The 20,572-nt window shown below is 39.4% G+C and overlaps 2 protein-coding genes across 2 annotated transcripts in view; one reads left to right on the top strand and one right to left on the bottom strand.

The window, feature by feature from the left end:
* Positions 1-20,572, bottom strand: part of LOC122917773 (centromere protein P) — a 237,441-nt gene that overhangs the window by 192,738 nt on the left and 24,131 nt on the right. The window contains exon 4 of the mRNA XM_044266043.1: positions 17,277-17,365. Coding sequence (XP_044121978.1) covers positions 17,277-17,365 — 89 coding nt within the window. The remainder of the gene's footprint in view (positions 1-17,276; positions 17,366-20,572) is intronic.
* OGN (osteoglycin) overlaps positions 1-20,572 on the top strand; it is a 77,384-nt gene that overhangs the window by 34,723 nt on the left and 22,089 nt on the right. The gene's annotated exons all lie outside the window — the stretch shown is intronic.

Below are 20,572 nucleotides of genomic sequence, written 5' to 3'. Positions count from 1 at the left end.
GAAAACAGAGGATCTAAACAACAGTATAAACCATTAGACCCAATAGACATAAAAAACATGCCACCCAACAACAGCATAATACATACTGTTCTCAAGTGCACATGAAACATTTTCCAGGACAGACCCTATGTTTGGTCACAGAACAAGCCTAGATATATTTTTAGAAGACAAAATTATACAAAATATCTTTCCAACCATAATAGCATAAAATTAGGAGTTGATAGGGAAAAATGAAAAATTTACTAATATGTGGAAATACTCTTAATCAATGGGTCAAAGAATAACAAAGGAAATTAGAATATAATTTGACACAAATGAAATGAAAACACAATCTAGCAAAACTCATAAAGAGCGGGGCGACTGGGTGGCTCAGTGGGTTAAGCCGCTGCCCTCGGCTCAGGTCATGATCTCAGGGTCCTGGGATCGAGTCCCGTGTCAGGCTCTCTGCTCAGCAGGGAGCCTGCTTTTCTCTCTCTCTCTCTGCCTGCCTCTCCATCTACTGTCAAATAAATAAATAAAATCTTAAAAAAAAAAAACCCCATAAAGAGCAAAAGCTGTGCAAAGAAAAAAATAAAAAATAAACACCCAGTGTGAAATAATAACAACTGATTTTCAAAGGTATGCAAAACTCTTTTTTTTTTTTTAAAAAAAAAAAAGAAGAGGGAAACCTGGGTTGCTCAGTGGGTTAAGCGTCTGCCTTCAGCTCAGGTCATGATCTCAGGGTCCTGGGATCAAGACCCACTTCGGGCTCTCTGCTCAGCAGGGAGCCTGCTTCCCCCCTCTCTCTATCTGCCTCTCTGCCTACTTGTGATCTCTCTGCCAAATAAATAGAATCTTAAAAAAAAAGAAGAAGAAAAATCTCTTCAATAACCTTACTTAGGGAACTAGAAAAGAAGAGGAAACTGAACACAAAGCTGGCAGAAGGAAAGAAATAGTAAAGATTAAAATATATATAATGCAATAAAGAACAGAAAAATAAATAAAACCAAAATTTGAGTTTTGTTTTTTTTAAATTAACAAAACAGATAACCTTTTTAGCTAAGTGGACTAAGAAAAAAAGACAATTCAAAATTACTAAAATCAGAAATGAATGTGAGGGATATTATCAATGACCTTACAGAAATAAAAAGGATTATAGGAGAATGCCTAAACAATGTATGGCAACAAATTCAATAATCTGGATGGAATGTGCAAATTCTTACCAGCATACAAACTACCAAAATTGACTCAAGAAGAAATAGAAAATCTGAATATACTTATAACAAGTAAAGAGACTGAATCAATAATTGAAGTTTACTAGCAAAGAATGTCTAGGACCAGATGGTTTCGCTACTGAACTCTCTCAAACACTCACAGAAGAGGGCCGCCTGGGTGGCTCAGTGGGTTGGGGCCTTTGCCTTCAGCTCAGGTTGTGGTCCTGGGATCAAGCCCCACACCAGGTTATCTGCTCCCCAGAGGGCCTGCTTCCTCTTCTCCCTGCCTGCCTCTCTGCCTACTTGTGATCTCTGTCAAATAAATAAATAAAATCTAAAAACAAAACAAACAAACAAACAAACAAAAACCCCACACTCACAGAAGAATTAACATCAATCATTCTCAGACTCTGAAAGAAAAGAAAAAAAAAAAAAAAAAAAAAAGAATGAGGCCCGCACTATACTGATAGAAAAGCCAGACAAAGATATCTCAAGAGAAGAAAATTATGAACTCACACCCTTAAGAATACAGGCAAATGTAATCACTTACATTTCTATACAAGTGATGAAGGATGTAAAAATAAAACAACTCAATTTACAATACTATCCAGAAGAATAAAACACATAGGAATAAGTCTACCCAAAGAAGCCCAAACTTATGCACTGAAAACTACAAAACATTACTGAAAGATTCTAACGTAAGCCTGAAGTCCGCTTGAAACTGCCCCTCCCCCTGCTTGTGTATACATACATGCTCACTCACTCTTTCTCCCCCTCACTCTCTCTCAATAAATAAATAAATAAATAAATAAATAAATTTTTTAAAAAATAAATTAAGCCCAGATTAATGGGAAGATATCTGTGATGGTCAGGACACTTAATACTTAGACAGAAATACACTTCGAAGTGGTCTACAGGTTCAATGCAATCCCTATCAAAATCCCAATGGTCTTTTTTTGCACAAATAGAAAATCCAAGCTTAAAATTCATATGGAATATTTATTTCATATTCAGAGACACTAAATATCCAAAACAATCTTGAAGAAGGAAAAAGAAGGAGGACTTCTTTTGGAAACAATCTTGAAGAAGGAAAAAGAATGGAGGACTCATACTTCCCGATTTCAAAATATACTACAAATCAACAGTAATAAAGACAGTATGAAATGAATAAAAGCATAAATATTTGGATAACTGGAATAATATTAAGCCCTGAAATAAAATCATAGACCCATGTTCAATTTGATGGGGTGCCAAGACCATTCGATGGGGGTAAGAACAGTTCCTTCAGAAACATGCAGGGACAAGTGGTTACTCAACTGCAAAAGAATGAAGTGGCACCCTTCCTTTTACACCATATGCAAAAATTAACTCGAAATGGATCAAAGGACTAAATACAGAACCTACAAAATTCTCAGAAGAATGTATAGAAGAAAATATCTGACCTTGAATTTGAATATGGTTTCTTAACTATGATGATAAAATGATGAATATCAAAATAAAAAATACTGTAAGCTTTATAAAAGTCAAACCTTTTGTGCATCAAAAGTTATTTATCAAGGTAATAAAAAGAAACTATGTGGTGGCATTCAGAAAACATATACCTGATAAGTGTCTGGCTCCCAGAATATATAAACAACTCTTTTTTTTTTTTTTAAGATTTTGTATTTATATATTTTTGTGAGAGAGAGGGAGCATGAGTAGCGGCAGGGATAGAGGGAGACGCAGACTCCCTGCCAAGCAGGGAGCCCTGTGGGACTCTATCCTAGGACCCTGGGATGATGACCCGAGTGGAAGGCAGACACTTAAACAACTGAGCCACCAAGGTGCTCTATATAAACAACTGTTAAAATTCAACATAAAAATCAAAAAACTGCTGAAACAACCCATCATGAACATTGTTGAAAGAAATGTAAAAATAGAAATTATCAACAAAGAAATAACAGATAAAAAGGGATAATTTAAAACTGAAAAATACAATAATTTACTTTTTACTTTTGTTTTTCTTAAAGATTTTATTTATTTGAGAGAGAGAAAGAGAACACAAGTTGGGGGGGAGGGGTAGAGGGAGAGGGAGAAGCAGGCTCCCCAGTGAGCAGTGAACCCATTGTGGGGCTCTATCCCAGGACCCTGAGATCATGACCTGAGCTGAAGGCAGATACTTCATCTACTGAGCCACCCAGGTGCCCCCAAAATAGAATAATTTAAATACAAATCTCACCAACTTCGTTCCATAGCAGGAAGGAGGTAGTAGAGGAAAGAATCTGGGAGCTGAAAGATAAATCAACAGAAATTATCCAGTATCAACAGAGAATACATACTTATTTGGGGGGAAAATGAAGAGTTCTTCAGGAAATTGTGAAATAATAACAAAAGATTTAACCTTCATGTCATCAGTCTCAAAAGGAAAAAGGAAAAGTGCCTAGGGCTAGAAATGAGTGAATAATTCCCAAATGTGATAAAAAACAAAACAAAACAAAAACTATGCCTACAGAGTCATACAGATGTCTAAACCCAGACAAATGACAAGCAAATTTCTGAAAATTAAAAACAAAGCCGGGCGCCTGGGTGGCTCAGTGGGTTAAGCCGCTGCCTTCAGCTCAGGTCATGATCCCAGGGTCCTGCTCAGCAGGGAGCCTGTTTCCTCCTCTCTCTCTCTCTGCCTGCCTCTCTGCCTACATGTAATCTCTCTCTGTCAAATAAATAAATAAAATCTTTAAAAAAAAAAAAAAAAGCAAAGAAGAAAAAATAGACTATATTTCTCACCAAAAACCAAAGGGGCCAGTAACAAGTGGCACTACATTTCACACATGCTTAAAGGAAAGAATTGCCCAACTAAAATTCTATATCCAGAGAAAATCATCTTTCAGACTGGAAATAAAATAAAGATTCTCACATAAGGAAATTAAGATAATTTGTTACCAGAGAACATTCGCATAATTTCCTTTAGCTCCTTGAACATATTTAAAATAGCTGATTTAAAGTCGTTGGCAAGGGCACCTAGGTGGCTCAGTTGGTTGAGCGACTGCCTTCGGCTCAGGTCATGATCCAAGACTTCCAGGATCGAGTCCCACATCGGGCTCCCAGCTCCTTGGGGAGTCTGCTTCTCCCTCTGACCTTCTCCTCTCTCATGCTCTCTCTCACTCATTCTCCCTCAAATGAATAAATAAAATCTTTAAAAAATAATAAAACAAAAAAATAAAGTCCTTGGCAAGTAAGTCCAGGGATGTCTGGGTGCCTCAGTGGGCTGGGCATCAGACTCCTGATTTCAACCTGGGTCATGATCTCGGGATCCTGGGATTGAGCCCCGGGTCCGGCTCTGTGCTCAGCAGGGAGTTGGCTTAGGATTCTTTTTCTCTCCCTCTAGCACCCTCCCAAATAAATAAATCTTTAAAAAATTATCTTCTCTCCCTCTGCCCCTCCACCCCCCCATCCCCCCACTCATGCTCCCTCTCCTTAAAATACATAAATAAATAAATAATAAAATCTCTGGCAAGTCCAACAATTTCCTCAGGGACAGTTTCTATTGATTAGTTGCTTTTTACCCCATAAGAAAGGCCATACTTTCTTGTTTTGCATGTCTTGTAATTTTTGTTGAAAACTGAACATTTTAAACAATACAGTGTGGAAATTCTTGAAGTCAGATTCCCCCTCTCTCCAAAGCTTGCTGTGCTTTTTGCTCTTTTTGTCTGTTCAGTGACTTTCCTGAACGAATCTACAGTCTATAGTCCGCTGTGTGGCTACACAAGTCTCCGCTCAGTTAGCTGACATGTGACCAAGATTCACCTAAACGCCTAGAACCTGCGTGTCACGGGGTCTCTGTGTGCTGGAGCACGACAATACTCCCTTGGCCTTCACCTGTCACTTCAGCAGAACCTCACCCTCAGCCAGGAGTGAGAACAGTAGTCAGGGCCATCTCAGATGTCCCCTGAGTATGAAGATAACCCAACACATGGACCTTCTAGATTCGCAGGAATGTATCAGGGCTTTCAAAGTCCGTAGGGTGATCCCATTCTCCAGCTTTCCCTTTTAAGGTTTGAACCTAACCTATTAATTCCCCCAGCTGTTATGCACCACCTCAGGCAGTCATGAAGTTTAGAAATTGTGCCCAAGTAGCTTCAACAAATGCTCCCAGAGAAAACGCTTTCACGCTGGACGAGCTCTACGTCACGTTCAGTAAATGCAGCCTTGCAAGTGAGCCCCTTCAGGGCCCTCGCAGTTCAGTAGGAAGGAATTTCTGAAGGAATCTGGACCGTTCGGCTCCCCCTGGTGGCTGCCTGGCCGCACTGCAATCGCAGGCTACCGTGGAGCTGGTCAGGGAGAACTGGAAACAGCACTGAAGAAAGTACTTAACCAACGTTCTGCTGTTTTTCCTAAATAAATGCTCCCTAGATTGTTGCAAGACTTCAGTTCATTTCGTAAGTTCTGAAAAATCTGACACCTTTGGCCAGTTTTCTTGTTGCTTTTATGGAGGACAGAATTTTCAAGTGTACTTACTCCGTGAGTTTCATAGACATCTATGCCCTGGATTTTAAAAAGGACTCAAAAAGGGCTCTGTATTGACCATGTGGTTTCTGGATTCTGAAGCTTTAACATCCAGGGCCTTACTGACCCTGGAGGAACTGTCCCGCTCAAGGTTACAAGGTTGCCTGTGAGCATGCTTTTCTTTTCTTTTCCTTTTTTTCTTTTTTTTAGATTTTATTTGGCAGACAGAGAGATCACAAGTAGGCAGAAATGCAGACAGAGAGAGAGTGGGAAGCAGGCTCCCTGCTGAGCAGAGAGCCCAATGCGGGTCTGGATCCCAGGACCCTGAGATCATGACCTGAGCCAAAGGCACAGGTTTAACCCACTGAGCCACCCATACGCCTGTTCTCTTTTCTTTTTCAAGTAGGCTCCACACCAGTGGTCAGCATGGAGCCCAATGCTGGGCTTGAACTCACTATCCTGAGATCAAGACCTGAGCCAAAACCAAGAGTCAGCCACCCACCAACTGAGCCACTCAGGTGCCTCAAGCATGCTTTTCAAACACGATCCAACCTGTCCAGAGCCCAGAGCCCACAACCCATCATCTCCTTTTTTAAGCTTCCAAAATTCTGGCTGCCATCCACCTACCTTAATTACCCAGGATCAGGTACTAGACAACCAAGGATAACCTCCGTGCCCCAAAGCAGCCTGAAATTATTCAAACTAGTCAAGCCTAAGCTTACCCACCTTGCCTCACCTATTCCTTTCCTCAAAAACCACTATAATAATCCCCCTCTCCCTCTGCCTCCAGACCCATGCCAGTCAGTGCTTCTCCCAGTGGCCCCCAGTAACATGGTGAGCTCCTGCTGTTAGGAACTGTAACAAACTATCTTTACTTTCTTTCCTTTTTTTTTTTTTTTTAAGATTTTTATTTATTTGACAGAGAGAGCACAAGCAGGGGGAGCAGCAGGCAGAAAGAGAGGAAGCAGCAGACTCCCTGCTGAGGAAGGAGCCCGATGTGGGCTTGATCCCAGGGCCTTAAGATCATGACCTGACATGATCTCAGGGTCCTGGGATTGAGACCCGCATTGGGCTCTCTGCTCAGCAGAGAGCCTGCTTCCTCTTCTCTCTGCCTGCCTCTCTGCCTACTTGTGATATCGCTCTGTCAAATAAATAAATGAAATCTTTTTTTTTAAGATTTTATTTATTTATTTGACAGACGGAGATCACAAGCAGGCAGAGGCAGGCAGAGAGCGAGGAGGAAGCAGGCTCCCTGCTGAGCAGAGAGCCCAACGCGGGGTTCGATCCCAGGACCCTGAGATCATGACCTGAGCCGAAGGCAGCGGCTTAACCCACTGAGCCACCCAGGCACCCCAATAAATGAAATCTTTAAAAAAAAAAAAAAAAGATCATGACCTGAGCCAAAGGCAAATGCTTAACCGACTGAGCCACCCAGGTGTCCCACAAACTATCTTTTCAATGGCAACTATCTCTTGATCGGCTGGCCTTACCATACTCAGATAATACTACAACCTATTAAAATAGGCTCCCATGCACTTATTTTTAACTTTTCTGTATTAGCCATGCAGTACACAGAAGCTCAGATGTATATATCAAATGTAAGCTGTTGGTTCCTGTACATAGCAAAAGGACTACCTCAGTATATATTAACAGCAGTGGTGAGGTTTATTTCCTCCATTCTTGGTCCCATAACTAGTGACGAACTCACTGGGACTGCTTCTCAGGGAGACCTCACCAAACCGGTCCTCATGGCATCTAGAGTTATACAATAGTGCTTTCTCTACAGAGGTGACCAATGAGCAGCAGCTCGTGATCACTCAACAAAAGGCGCTCTGAAGCCACTCTGAATTTCGTCTCAGTGAGCTTATCAGAACGTAGAATGACAACTCCATGAGGGCTTCTGTGTAATTCAGCACCACGAGTAACTGAACTGTGATTCCTGTTCATTCAGCGTACCTGTACAATGACTAATCTGAGCAGCTTCTTTCCAAATCCCTTCCATTTATGGCTTTTTATGATGTTCTGTACTTTTTTTTCCCTCCTTTCCCCAAAGAGAGAGCTTTTCCGAAAAACAAAACAAAAAACAAAAACCCAGCATCTGACACACAGAATTCATTCTTGAGGAATTTCTGTAACTAGATCAGTTGAGTATATTGTAAATAGTAGTGGGCATGTATACTTAGCGAAGGAGTTTAGGAATCTGTGCTACAAGTAATACCAGACAATAAGCAATCTGTCAGATGAAGTAATTCCATATGCAGTGGGTGGCCCTGGGGGGATAGAGTTTTATAGATCCAGTTTTGCTGAGGCAGTCTCCAAATACTGGCAATCACTCTGTGTTATAAAAGAAACCTAAATCACAAATGTTCTTCTAATAGCTCTATTGTTCTAATTCAAGTAAATTCCACTATTTCTCAGAAAATTTTATCCTTAATTTTGGGAATGAGCAAAACATTGTAAATAATTTCTTCCGGTTTGTTCATTTTGCAGATTAAAAAAAGAGCTCCACAGTGATTAAATACCTTTCCTAATCCAGTGGCATTAGTCATTAGTTTAAGGAAAAACACAATGAAATATGTTATATGAATATATACTGTCCTTACTGTATTTATAATTTGTCCTAGAGATTAGATCTACATCTCAGTGATTATAAGGCAAAACATGGTACATTTTTTAGAATACCTAGAGTTGATAACAACTGTGTCTAGGATGCATTAAGGGAGGCCAGCTCCCTGACCTACTCTGTGTCACCCTCTCCATGAAGCCTTCCCTGCCCATGCTAACTAAATTAGACACCTTTCCCTCACCTTGCACATCCCCTATCTCCCATCCTCTTTTATGTTTCCCATACCACTTCTCTCTCTCTAAAGGATTACCTACTTTATGTATTAGTTTTGTTTATTGTCTGTTCCCATAGTACAAAATAAGCTCACGTGGGCAAAGATGTGTTCTTTTCACTGCTACATATCAAGCAATAGAGCAATTTTGCCACTTAGTAAATATGCACTTTCATTCCCAGGGCCCTTATATCAGTATTTACCACCCTGTAGTAATTCTGCTTATTCACTAGACTGTCAGCTTCAAGAAGTCAGGAACTATGTATCTTGTTCAGCATTATATTTTTAGAGACAAGTATATAACATGCATTTAATACAGATGTATTTATTTATGTTTAAATTTATACACTTAAGCAGGAGAGGTATATTTTGAGCATGAAAAATCTTTTTCTGCTAGAATAGAAGGATGTGTTCAAAAATATGATGAGAGAGGGGCACCTGGGGCTCAGTGAGTTAAGCATCTGCCTTTAGTTCAGGTCATGATCCCAGGGTCTGGGATAGAGCCTCATGTCAGGCTCTCTGCTCAGCAGGGAGCCCATTTCTCCCTTTCCCTCTGCCTGCCCCTATTCCTGCTTGTGTGTGCACTTGCGTGTGCTGTCAAATAACTAAAATCTTTTTTTTTAATTTTACTCATTTGACAGAGAGAGAGAGATAGCGAGAAAGGGGACACAAGCAGGGGGAGTAGGAGAGAGAGAAGCAGGCTTCCCGCTGACCAGGGAGCCCAATACAGAGCTCAATCCCAGAACCCTGGGATCATGACCTCAACCAAAGGCAGACAACTTAACCGCTGAGCCACCCAGGTGCCCCAAATAAATAAAATCTTTTTTTTTTTTTTTTGTGGATCAAGGTCTTTATTTTTTTTCCAATTTATTTATTTTCAGAAAAACAGTATTCATTATTTTTTCACCACACCCAGTGCTCCATGCAAGCTGTGCCCTCTATAATTCCCACCACCTGGTACCCCAACCTCCCACCCCCCCACCACTTCAAACCCCTCAGACTGTTTCTCAGAGTCCATAGTCTCTCATGGTTCACCTCTCCTTCCAATTTACCCAAATTCCCTACTCCTCTCTAACGCCCCTTGTCCAAAAAATTATGATGAGGGAGTATCACATGGATTCAGGAGCCAACATGAAGAAGTTCCCACTGGGCAGTCTAAGATAATTTAAGCACCAAAATAAATAAAGAAGAGTGAGAAATTATTAATATTTAAAAAATAAGAATGAATGAAACAATAAACAAATATGTACACATACACACATATACAGGGGCAAAAGGAAGTCGATTTCTTAAGCACAAGACATAGCATCTATTGAGATAAGTGGAGGAAGAGATAGACTTGAAATACCATTTTGCAACCATCACAACAAAGAGTGATCTCACAAGATCACCAGGAGATGATGCTAAATCTAGGCAGAAATTTTAATGAAGAGTAGTATCGGCATGGTCAAAAAATATTTCCCCACGGACTGCCTATTATTGCAAGAGAGGGCAAAAACCCAAAAACAAAACCAATGGCAATACAGTGGAGAGTGAGGTATAGTATGACTGAATCAATCTACGGCCACCTATAAGGACAAAGAGCTGAGAAGCACAGAAAATCAGCAGGGCAGTATTTGGCTTGAGAATACATAACAGCAACTAATCATGACAAAAAGTCAAAGACGAAATAAGCAACATTCTATTGGGGGATAGGAAAGACAGAAGAACTGTATTTTGTAAAGACGGCAAAGTAATAAAAGGCAAAGAAAAGCTCTGGAACTGTTCCAAATTAAAGGAATCTATAAAGTCAATTAAATGCAATACTTGGAACCACACTGGATCATGGAACACAGGGGAAAAGAAAATGTAAAAAAGGACATCATTAGATCAACTAACAAGTGCGATACAGATGGCAAATTAGAAAGTATTATATCAACGTCAATTTATGGAGTCAGTTGCTGCGCTATGAATATACAAGGTACTATCACAATTCTCAGAAATATATGCCAAGTATTTAGGAGAACAGAGCCATGATACATACAATGTGTTCTAAAAGGTTCCATCAGTAGTAGCAACAGAAATGGTAAAAATCTGGGTGAATATGACAAAACTAGTATTCTTCTCTTAAGTTCTTTAAATCATGTATGATAACCAAAAGTAAAAAAAAAAAAAAAAAACTTAACACTAGTGATGGGGTTTTCAATGCATACATATGAATATAATTCCTATGAAAATCACAACATGTAGCACAGAGAGAAAGGGTTGAATATGGCTACAAGGCTTCCAGATTGTACCAAGTCTAACCAGACTGTTGAAAGTTAGGTTTAACATGCTGCAATCCCATGGCAGCCAATAAAACAAAAAGAACCCAGATATGGCCAAAAAGTCATTAGATAAAATTAAAATGGAATAGTAAGAAATGTTTAAATGATCCAAAAGAAATCAGGAAATGGGAACTGAGGAACAAGCAAGCAAACAAAAAAAACAGAGACACAGAAAATGAAGAAGCTAACAGAACAGGTTCATTAATGCATAGCTACGTAAGTATCTATTTGACAGGAAACACTGGAGATTAACTGTTCAATCCTACTCTGGTATCTATTACTAATATCTTTTTACCATCTGAAAGAAGAAATTACTTTCCGAAGAATATAGGCCTAAAAAAAGCAGCAGTTGCTTCATTACAGCATACAGGCCAAAGTGACATATTTTAATCTCCATCAAATAAAGGAGCAAAAATAAGCTCTTAATCATGTGATGAGGAAAGAAGCCAAGAAAAAAAATCTTAAAAATGCAACAGCCTAAGTTTAAACACACACAGACTACAAGCACTAGACACTCAGAGAGAGGGACAGAAGACAGTCTGACCTGATACATTAATTAAACACAGAATTTTATTTAAAAGTAGAGTGTCACAACCCCCTCACCCCCATTTACATCTCCACAAAGGACACACCATTAGAGCACACAGAGTTTTCCATTATAGAAAGACATTGTGTATATGTTGGCTCTTACAATCCTAAGAGTGATTGTAATTTATCTATTTTTCCCAAGCATAGTCCAAACTTGACTAAATGTTAAACAGATGTTACGGATTTCTTTCACAAAATGTTGGCAGTGACACATTTCAATTTGAAGTCAGAAAAGTAAAATAATTCCAAATGTCTTTTTCTTAAGGATAAAGCAAAACATAAAGAGAAATGTAGAATAAAAATTCTAAAGTTTTACTAGGTCTAAAATCAGATGAATATCAGAGGTTAATTATTCACTAAAATATTATTAGTCACTCTCATATATTGCTGGTGGGAATGCAACTTGGTATGATCACTTTGGTAAACACTATACTAGTTTATAATAAATCTAAACATACTGTAGTCATAGGACCCACTATCCCACTTCTGATTATCTACCCTAGAGAAAAAACTTACCATCACAAAAAAACCTCTACTGAATGTTCACAGCAGCTCTATTCAAAATCATCAAAAACTGGAAATAACCCAAATGTCCTCCAATGGATGAACTAAACATGCTAGTATCAGTACAGGAAATATCACTCAGAAATGAAAAGATGGGTGGATCTCAATTGACTTAGTTTATGCTAAGTCAGGAAGCCAATCTCTATGTAATTTCATTTATTTGACATTTTGTAAGAGGCACAAAACCCTAGTGATGATCATAGCAGGTTTTGTGGCAGGGTGGGGAATGGGTGACCCTATATGGGTGACCATATAGGGATAATACGCAGGATTTCTGTGCTGTTGGAGCTGTTCAGTAACCTCGTTGTGGTGGTAAGCACACAGAAACCATCCAATCTGAACAACACAGAAGGAAAAGATTGGGGGAAAAAAAAGAAGAACAGAGCCTCAGAGACACATGAGACAATGCCAGAAAGTTTTATATTCATGTAATCAGAGACCCAGAAGCAAAGAAGAAATTTATATATTCATGTAATATGTAAAAAAAATAGCAAAAATAATCCAATTACAAAAAATTATTTTAAAATATTCAGGGTCGCCTGGGTGGTTCAGTGAGTTAAGGGTCTGCCTTCAGCTCAGGTCATGATCCCAGGGTCCTGGGACTGAGCCTTGTGTGGGGCTCACTGCTCAGCAGGGAGTCTCCTTTTCCCTCTGCCCCTGCCCCTTCCCCTTGCTCGCTCGCTCTCTCCCTCCTTCTTTCTCTCTCAAATAAATGAATTAAAAAAAAAACTTAAAAAAAGAAAAAAAGAAAGGGTAAAACAGACGCAGGAGATGAATATACAATGTGTCCTAAATTCTGGAATGAGAATTAGGAAAAAAAAAACAACAAAAAAAAAACAAAACAAAAAAATCAGGAAAAAGCTTGGCTTCTACTTGGGATGTAAAGAACTGCAGAGAAGACCATCTTTACCTAACACCAAGCAAATTTAAATAATCTGTAAGTCATAACCTTCCTTAAGTCCTGTAAGTCATAACCTTCCTTAAGTCCATTAGAGACCCAAAATCACAAGGCAACCAAATAAGATTTTTTTCCCTCAAAGGAAAGACATGACACAAAACTGTTCACTCTTGGGTAAACTTAGGGGAAGAAAGCAGCCCCCATACAAGTAGGTAACAAGAAATCAGCTAAAATTTCAAAAAATTCTTAGGGACAAATGTGGGATAGAGTGTGCTTTTGGAACAGATCGGAACCCGAGACACAAAATGACACCACCAGAAAAACCAGGGTCCTGTCAGTGGCAGAGGCATGAGGAGGTGGTCAGCGCTGCTGGGGAAGAAAATGAAGCCAGAACGCTTTTCTGATGGGAACCCAAACCCCCAAGCCACTGAAAAAAGAGGCAACAAAGCAATGGAAGAAAAAAAATCCCTTGCTTCTAAGGGAGAAGCAGAAGTTGACTTTGGTAGAGGGACAGAAAACACTCCTGTTATCAAGACAAAGGTCCACTGCTTCAGGAAGAGGGGCAGTGGCAAAACTGCCTGTTCCATGGGAGGGGCAGGAAACCCACTGGGCCCAGGGTCCTACACCATTACCAAGCGTTCACCTGTTACCCCTGCTGGGAGAAACAAGACCAACCCCAGATCCAAGCTAGCTTTGGCTATACTGGGGAGGAGGAAGAGGAACACTGGGGAGTCCAGACCATGAGGTGCAGGATTGCCGAATACTAAGGACGGACCATGAAGATACAGAACTCCCGTTATTCCCACCACAAGCAGGGCACAAGTAACGAGCATCCACAACTGCTACTGGGGGAGTGTCAAGAGTGTGCAGAAACCTGAGTGGATCAGGGACACTGAGGAGAACCCTCCGGTTCCCAAAACCCCATTCTAAGCATAAGAAACAACTGAACTTGAATTTGAATCCACAGCTGCAAGAATTTGAAACCTGTGGTGATGTGAAGCCTGAAGATAAGGAAAACAATAAAAATCTCAAACACAGCTCAGTGGCTAATGACCCTGAATTAACCCAATCCTAACAGGATGATAAAAGAAATATGCTCACTTCAGCATAAACACTTTGCTTGAGTCTCTACCGATTTTCCATAGATAAAATCCATCATTCAATTTAAAAAAATGATGACACACAAAAATTCAGGAAAGACTCCAGAATCAGCATAATCAGGTTCAAAGATGACTTAGATGTTGGCACTATCAGACAGGAACATTAAAATAACCATGGTTAAAAGTCACAGACAGGGATGCCTGGGTAGCTCAGGTTAAGTGTCTACCTTCAGCTCAGGTCATGATCCCAGGGTCCTGGAATGGAGCCCCACGTCTGGCTCCCTGCTCAGAAGGGAGTCTGCTTCTCCCTCTCCCCTGCTCATGCTCTCTCTTTAATAAATAGAATCTTGGGGCGCCTGTGTGACTCAGTGGGTTAGGCCTCTGCCTTTGGCTCAGGTCATGATCTCTCAGGGTCCTGAGATCAAGCCCCGCACTGGGCTCTCTGCTCAATGGGAAGCCTGCCTCCCCCTCTCTTTCTGCCTGCTTCTCTGCCTACTTGGGATCCCTCGCTATCAAATAAATAAATAAAATCTTTTTCAAAATAAATAAACAATATATTTTTAAAAATAAATAAAAATAAGTCACAGAAACAGAAATAAGAATGGAGTGTACCAGGGGCTGAGTGGAGGGGAAGATGGGAAGTGACTGTTTGATGCATACAGATTCTCAGTTTTACAAGATGAAAGGGTTATGAAGATAGATCTTGGTGTACACAGTTAAATACATTCTGACATATTTAATAGTACTGAACTGTACTCTTAAAAATGGTAAGTTTTGGGTGGCTCAGTCGGTTAAGCCACTGCCTTCGGCTCAGGTCATGATCCCAGGGTCCTGGGATTGAATTCCACACTGGGCTCCTTGCTCGGCAGGGAGCCTGCCTCTCTCTTCACCTCTGCCTGCTACTCTGCCTACTTGTGTGCACTTTCTCTCTGACAAATAAATAAATAAAATCTTTTTAAAAAAATGGTTAAGTCTTACATTATACATATATTTTACCACAATTTTTAAAATGAGGGAAAAAAAGATATAGGACAGTCTTGTATCCTGAATGTAGTGGTGGTTTCACGACACTACAGAGGTGATAAAATTGCATAGAACACACGCACACAAGTGCTTATAAAACTGGTAAAATCTGAAAAAGGTCTGGGTTTTACTTAGATCAATTTTCTGGATATGAGAGTACATTTTACTGATACAAGATGTTATCACTGTCAGAGGCTGGATGAAGGGTATATAGAATCTCCTTGTATATTGGTTTATTTACAACTCCCTGTGAATCCATAATTCTTTCAAAATTAAAACTTTAAAAATATTTGTTAACAAGAGATGAAATAACATCGATAACAGTAATTATCAAAGGTGTACAGCTGGTTAATTACACTATTACTTTTACATATATGTGTGTGTATATATATATATATATATATGATTAACATATTAAAAGATCTAGTGGAAAAGTTATACAAATACATAAATGGGGAATGTCAGTAGAGAGAAAGAAAGAAATTAAGAATCCAATGGAAGTGGTATAAGTGAAAACATGACATTAGAGGTGAAGAATTCCTTCAGTGGGCTCACTGTCGGGCTGGACTTCAGCTAAGGAAAGAATCTGTAAATAGGGTAATAGAAATTATCCAAACTGAAATGCAAAAAATAAAGAAAATAAAGAAAGAAAGGGATAAAAGAAAGAGAACAAAGCATCCAAACCCTAAGAGAATATACCAAATGCCCCAATATATGTGCAATTAGTACTGCAGAAGAAGAATAGGAAACAGGGCAGAAGTATTTGAAAAGATGTGTTAGGGAATATTCACACTAAAATACCGTAGAAATAACACAAACTGTAGAAAAACAACATTAAGAGAAAGGTTTGTAGGCAGCCCAAAAACCAAAATGAAAAAATACAGCAGACTTCTTGTCATGACTTATGCAATCCAGAAGCGACTGGAAGAATATCTTCAAAGATGTGGAAGAAAAGCTGTCACTCCAGCTGACAGTGGTCAACACCACATTCCTAGTTTTCCTCCCCCCTCACATAGTTGTTCCCCATCCAGTTCCTCTGCAGGACCCTCTCTCGACTCCGCAGTACAGCTGAATTCCACACGGTCCACTGCTAGCTCCTCCCCTATTTCTCTTTATTCTTTCCATAAGCAATCTCATTCCTCAAGCCCAAGGCTTTAACTTCTACCCACTGGCAGAAAACTTGGGGGCTCCCCCTCCTGCCTACACCTCTTCTGAGCTGCCTACTTATTTTTACTTCAGTGTTTCACAGGCACTCATCATCTCCAGCCTGAAGTCACAAGCTCACTTGCCATGATTCTCTCCACTTACCCTATCTCAACAAATGCAATCACCATCATCAAGGAGTGATCTGTCACTGGCTCCTGACCTCCCATTCAGCCAACAACTGTGCTTTCTAAATATCCCCCAAATCCAAATCCAACCAGCTCTCTATCTCAGCTAATTATTCTAGTTCAACCTAGAAATTTCTGTTGTGTGAACTATTTTTACAGGCTAATCACTGACCTTGTTCTATCTACTATTGCCCCCCTTCAGGCTCTTCTCCCTGAAACATCCAGGATATCACACTTCTGCTTTCCTTAGGCTTTAAGTACCTTTACACTGGTCTCAGGCCTATGACCGAACTCCCATGTGGTGAGGACCACATGGACCTCACGTACTTGGCAGGCCTCATGCCAAAGCACAAGCCCCAGCTTGCACCCTGCTCCAGTCACACTCACCCCCATTAGCTGCTCACAGACAGCATCTCCCTCCTTGCATGGTGCCTACACATAACTGCTCTGTCGAGGACCTCTTTTTTAGTTTACACCTACACATTTTTCAGATGTTGGCTCAATTTTCAGGAAATGATTCCATGCTCTCCATGAAAGTCAGGCTCCTGATGTATGCTTCAATAACACTATGTAACTCTGTTCTGCAGCACTGAGCACAGCCACAATTTTAGATTTATTTCTACAATTATTTAACTTATGACTTCAATAGGCTAGAAACTCCTTGAGTATCAAAGATTTTATCTTTTCTTCGTGATATTAGAATGTCTAGCACATTAACATAGTTAATGTGTAATACATTTTCTTTGTATGAAAATGTATTACATTTTCGTTGGATGAAAAAATTATACAGAGAATATGGACTTAATACATAAGCCATATATATGATTACGAATGTAAACCATATAATGTTAATGTTACACTTTCAGAGATATTTTGATATTTACTTACCAAGAAAAGGGTAAACTTAAAAATGTAGAATGAAAACAATAAAAATTAAAATTTATAATATCTTACCTAGACACAAATTCACTTAATTCTGAATATTCGGTGGGCTCCATTATTATGTTGAGGTCAGTAATAACAGAAGATAAACTCTCCTTATCCTAAAATTTAAAAAAGTGTATCAGATCACAGTAAACATTTAATTAAAATATAAAGACAAAAATTGCTTAAAATATGCAAAGTGAAATACCACTAACAATAGGAAAAGGTAATCAAGAGAAAGCCCTGAGGGGGGGAAAAAAAAGAAAGAGAGAGAAAGCCCTGAAAGTACTGGTTATTTGTTAAAAGAATAAAATCAGATCTTTACTCCATACCAAAAGCCAAAATAAACTCCAAATGAATTACTTACTTAAATGTAAACACTAAGACCATAAAATATTAGCAGGAAATATAGATATTTAATAGATTACTGAGTGAAGAACTTCCTAAGCAAATAGAAAAAAGAAGCAAATATAATCACATAAAAAACTGAATATTTATACAAAAAATGACTTTATAAGAGAGAAAAAATAAACTGATGAAGTTTTTTTTTTTTTTTAAAGATTTTGTTTATTTGACAGAGAGAGATCACAAGTAGGCAGAGAGGCAGGCAGAAGGAGAGGGGAAGCAGCCTCCCTGCTAAGCAGAAAGCCCAATGCAGGGCTTGATCCCAGGACCCTGAGACCATGACCTAAGCCAAAGGCAGAGGCCCAGCCCACTGAGCCACCCAGGTGCCCCCGGTGAAGTGTTTTTTTTTTTTTTTACCATGAGCATGATAAGGGGAAATGAAAACCGAAAAGAGAAAAGGAAAAGACATAAATTAAAAACTCAAATGTAAATAAATAATAATCTCACTAGGAGAAAGACAAATATAAATTAAACCAATGGGATAACATTTTTACCTATAAAATCACTTTGACAAAGCATATTTTAAAATATGCTTATTCCCTATACCAGCAGTCTGACCTCAAGAGTTGATCCCGAAATAGCAAGAAATGACGACAAAGCCCAGCTGCCTACTAAAACACACAGAAATAACTCCATATTCAAAAGTGGGAATTGTGAAATAAACAAATATTTTGATCTGTAAATTCAGGTTTTCTACTTTACCCTCTATTCTACAGTTGCCTATCATTTCTTCTTCACTTGTTTTTGTTCTTATTTTTGCAAAAATCATATATTGACTCTTTATGGTCTTCCAGATTATTCTTTTCACTTGTTCTTGTAGGTAATTTTTCTCAAGACTGTCCTCCATTCACCTCCTGTTTACTTCCAATGTACTTCTCAGCACAAGAATCAGTTTCTTTCTCTCAGCTCTGTTTTCTCCCATTTGATTTTCTTCCAAGTTTCAATCTGGTAGCCAGCGTTGGTGGTATAGTGGTAAGCATAGCTGCCTTCCATCTGGTAGCCAGAGCAGGTTTTATAGAGTGTGTTCCTGTATTTCCCAAATTAATTCTTATTAAATGACCTTCTCTCCACTTTCTTACTAATTCATTTCATGACAGTATGTTTGGGTAAGTCCTAAATGAAGATGAAAACACTCAATACTATATCTGTGTTCTCATTTGGAGCCACTATGTTCACAGGAGTAGATCTAGCAATTTTCAGTATTTCCTAAGAACAAAGTAAGTGGATACTACCTGACATTTCCCATTTGGGCACTGACTTGCCTCTGTATTTTGAGTGGCTAGAGAAATGGATATATTAAGGGTTTATAATCTTTGTTTACTTCTTCAGCTGCCGGATGATACAGTGGGGATTGTTAGGAGCAGCTACACTTTAGGCAGGCTGTCTGCAGGCATCTACCACCACATCTAATCAAAAACAAATTCCAGGGCACCTGGGTGGCTCAGTGGGTTAAGCCGCTGCCTTCGGCTCAGGTCATGATCTCAGGGTCCTGGGATCGAGTCCCGCATCGGGCTCTCTGCTCAGCAGGAAGCCTGCTTCCTCCTCTCTCTCTCTGCCTGCCTCTCTGCCTACTTGTGATCTCTGTCTGTCAAATAAACAAATAAAATCTTAAAAAAAAAAATTCCAAAGGCACTTAAAAACTGGGCAAAAGACCTCAATGTACATTTCTTCAAGGATGTTCAAATGGGCAAAATGCATCTGAAATAAAGCCTAACACATTGGTCAACATCTGGTCATTCCATTTGACCCAGTAATTCTATTCTTAGATATACACCTAAGAAAAATGAAAACGGGGTGCCTGGGTGGCACAGTGGGTTAAGCTTCAGCCTTTGGCTCAGGATATGATCTTAGCGTCCTGGGATCATGCCCCGCATCAGGCTCTCTGCTCAGCAGGGAGCCTGCTTCTCCCTCTCTCTCTGCCTACGTGTGATCTCTGTTGTCACTCAAATAAATAAGATCTTTTTTAAAAAAAAGGTTCCTAAAAAAAAGAAAAATGAAAACATATGCCTACTTAAAAACTTACACATGAATATTTATATCAACATTAATAACAGCCAAAAGGTGAAAACAGCCAAAATGCCCATCAACTGATAAAAGAATAACAAAATGTGATACATCCACACAATGGAATGTCAATCAAAAAGTAAAAGAATGAAGTAATAATACCTACTACATGAAAGAACCCTGAAAACATGGGTTTGACTAGCGAAAGAAGCTTGTCAAAAAGATCATGTATTAGAAGATTCCATTTAAACAAACTGTCCAAAATATAAAAACCCATAGAGAAAAAACATAGCTGTTGCATAGATCTGGGCAGAAAGAGAGGGACTGAGGGGTAATAAAAATTAAGGGGTTTCTTGGCTACCTGGCAGGCTTAGTTGATTAAGCGTCTGCCTTTGGCTCAGGTCTCAGGGTCCTGGGATGGAGCCCTGTGTCATGTCCCTGCTCAGTGGGGAGTCTGCTCCCTCTCCCTCTGCCCCTCCCCCTGGCATACATGCTCTCTCTCAAATAAATAACTTTAAAAAGTGGGGGGGGGCTTCCTTTTGAGTTGGTAAAAATACTTAATTTACTCAACATATACTTCAAATGGAAGAATTATTTGATATGTGAATTTATCAATTGACCCATTACCAAAAAATAATAACAATAATAATCACAGAGGCACATCTTGTCTTTTGCTTGAGTATGTGTGGGTGTGTTGGATTTTGGCCTTTGGCTATTAGGAAAGGCAATTAATCGTATCACCATAAAGCCTATGATTTTTTGGCAGTTTGAGGTTTCTGTTCAGCCACTGGAAAGCGGACTTCAACAAATCTTCCCATTTCTCAACCTCCTGTGATAGGGCTAAGTAGGTCTTTCCTTCCCAGCTGGTAATGAGGGGTGGAATCTTGCAGCCTGACTTCAAGGCCCCTCCCTAAGTC

Source organism: Neovison vison, chromosome 9 (genome assembly GCF_020171115.1).
Source record: "Neovison vison isolate M4711 chromosome 9, ASM_NN_V1, whole genome shotgun sequence".
Lineage (NCBI taxonomy): Eukaryota > Metazoa > Chordata > Mammalia > Carnivora > Mustelidae > Neogale > Neogale vison.
The sequence above is the reverse complement of the archived record's forward strand: the minus strand, read 5'-3'. Positions and strand labels throughout refer to the sequence as shown.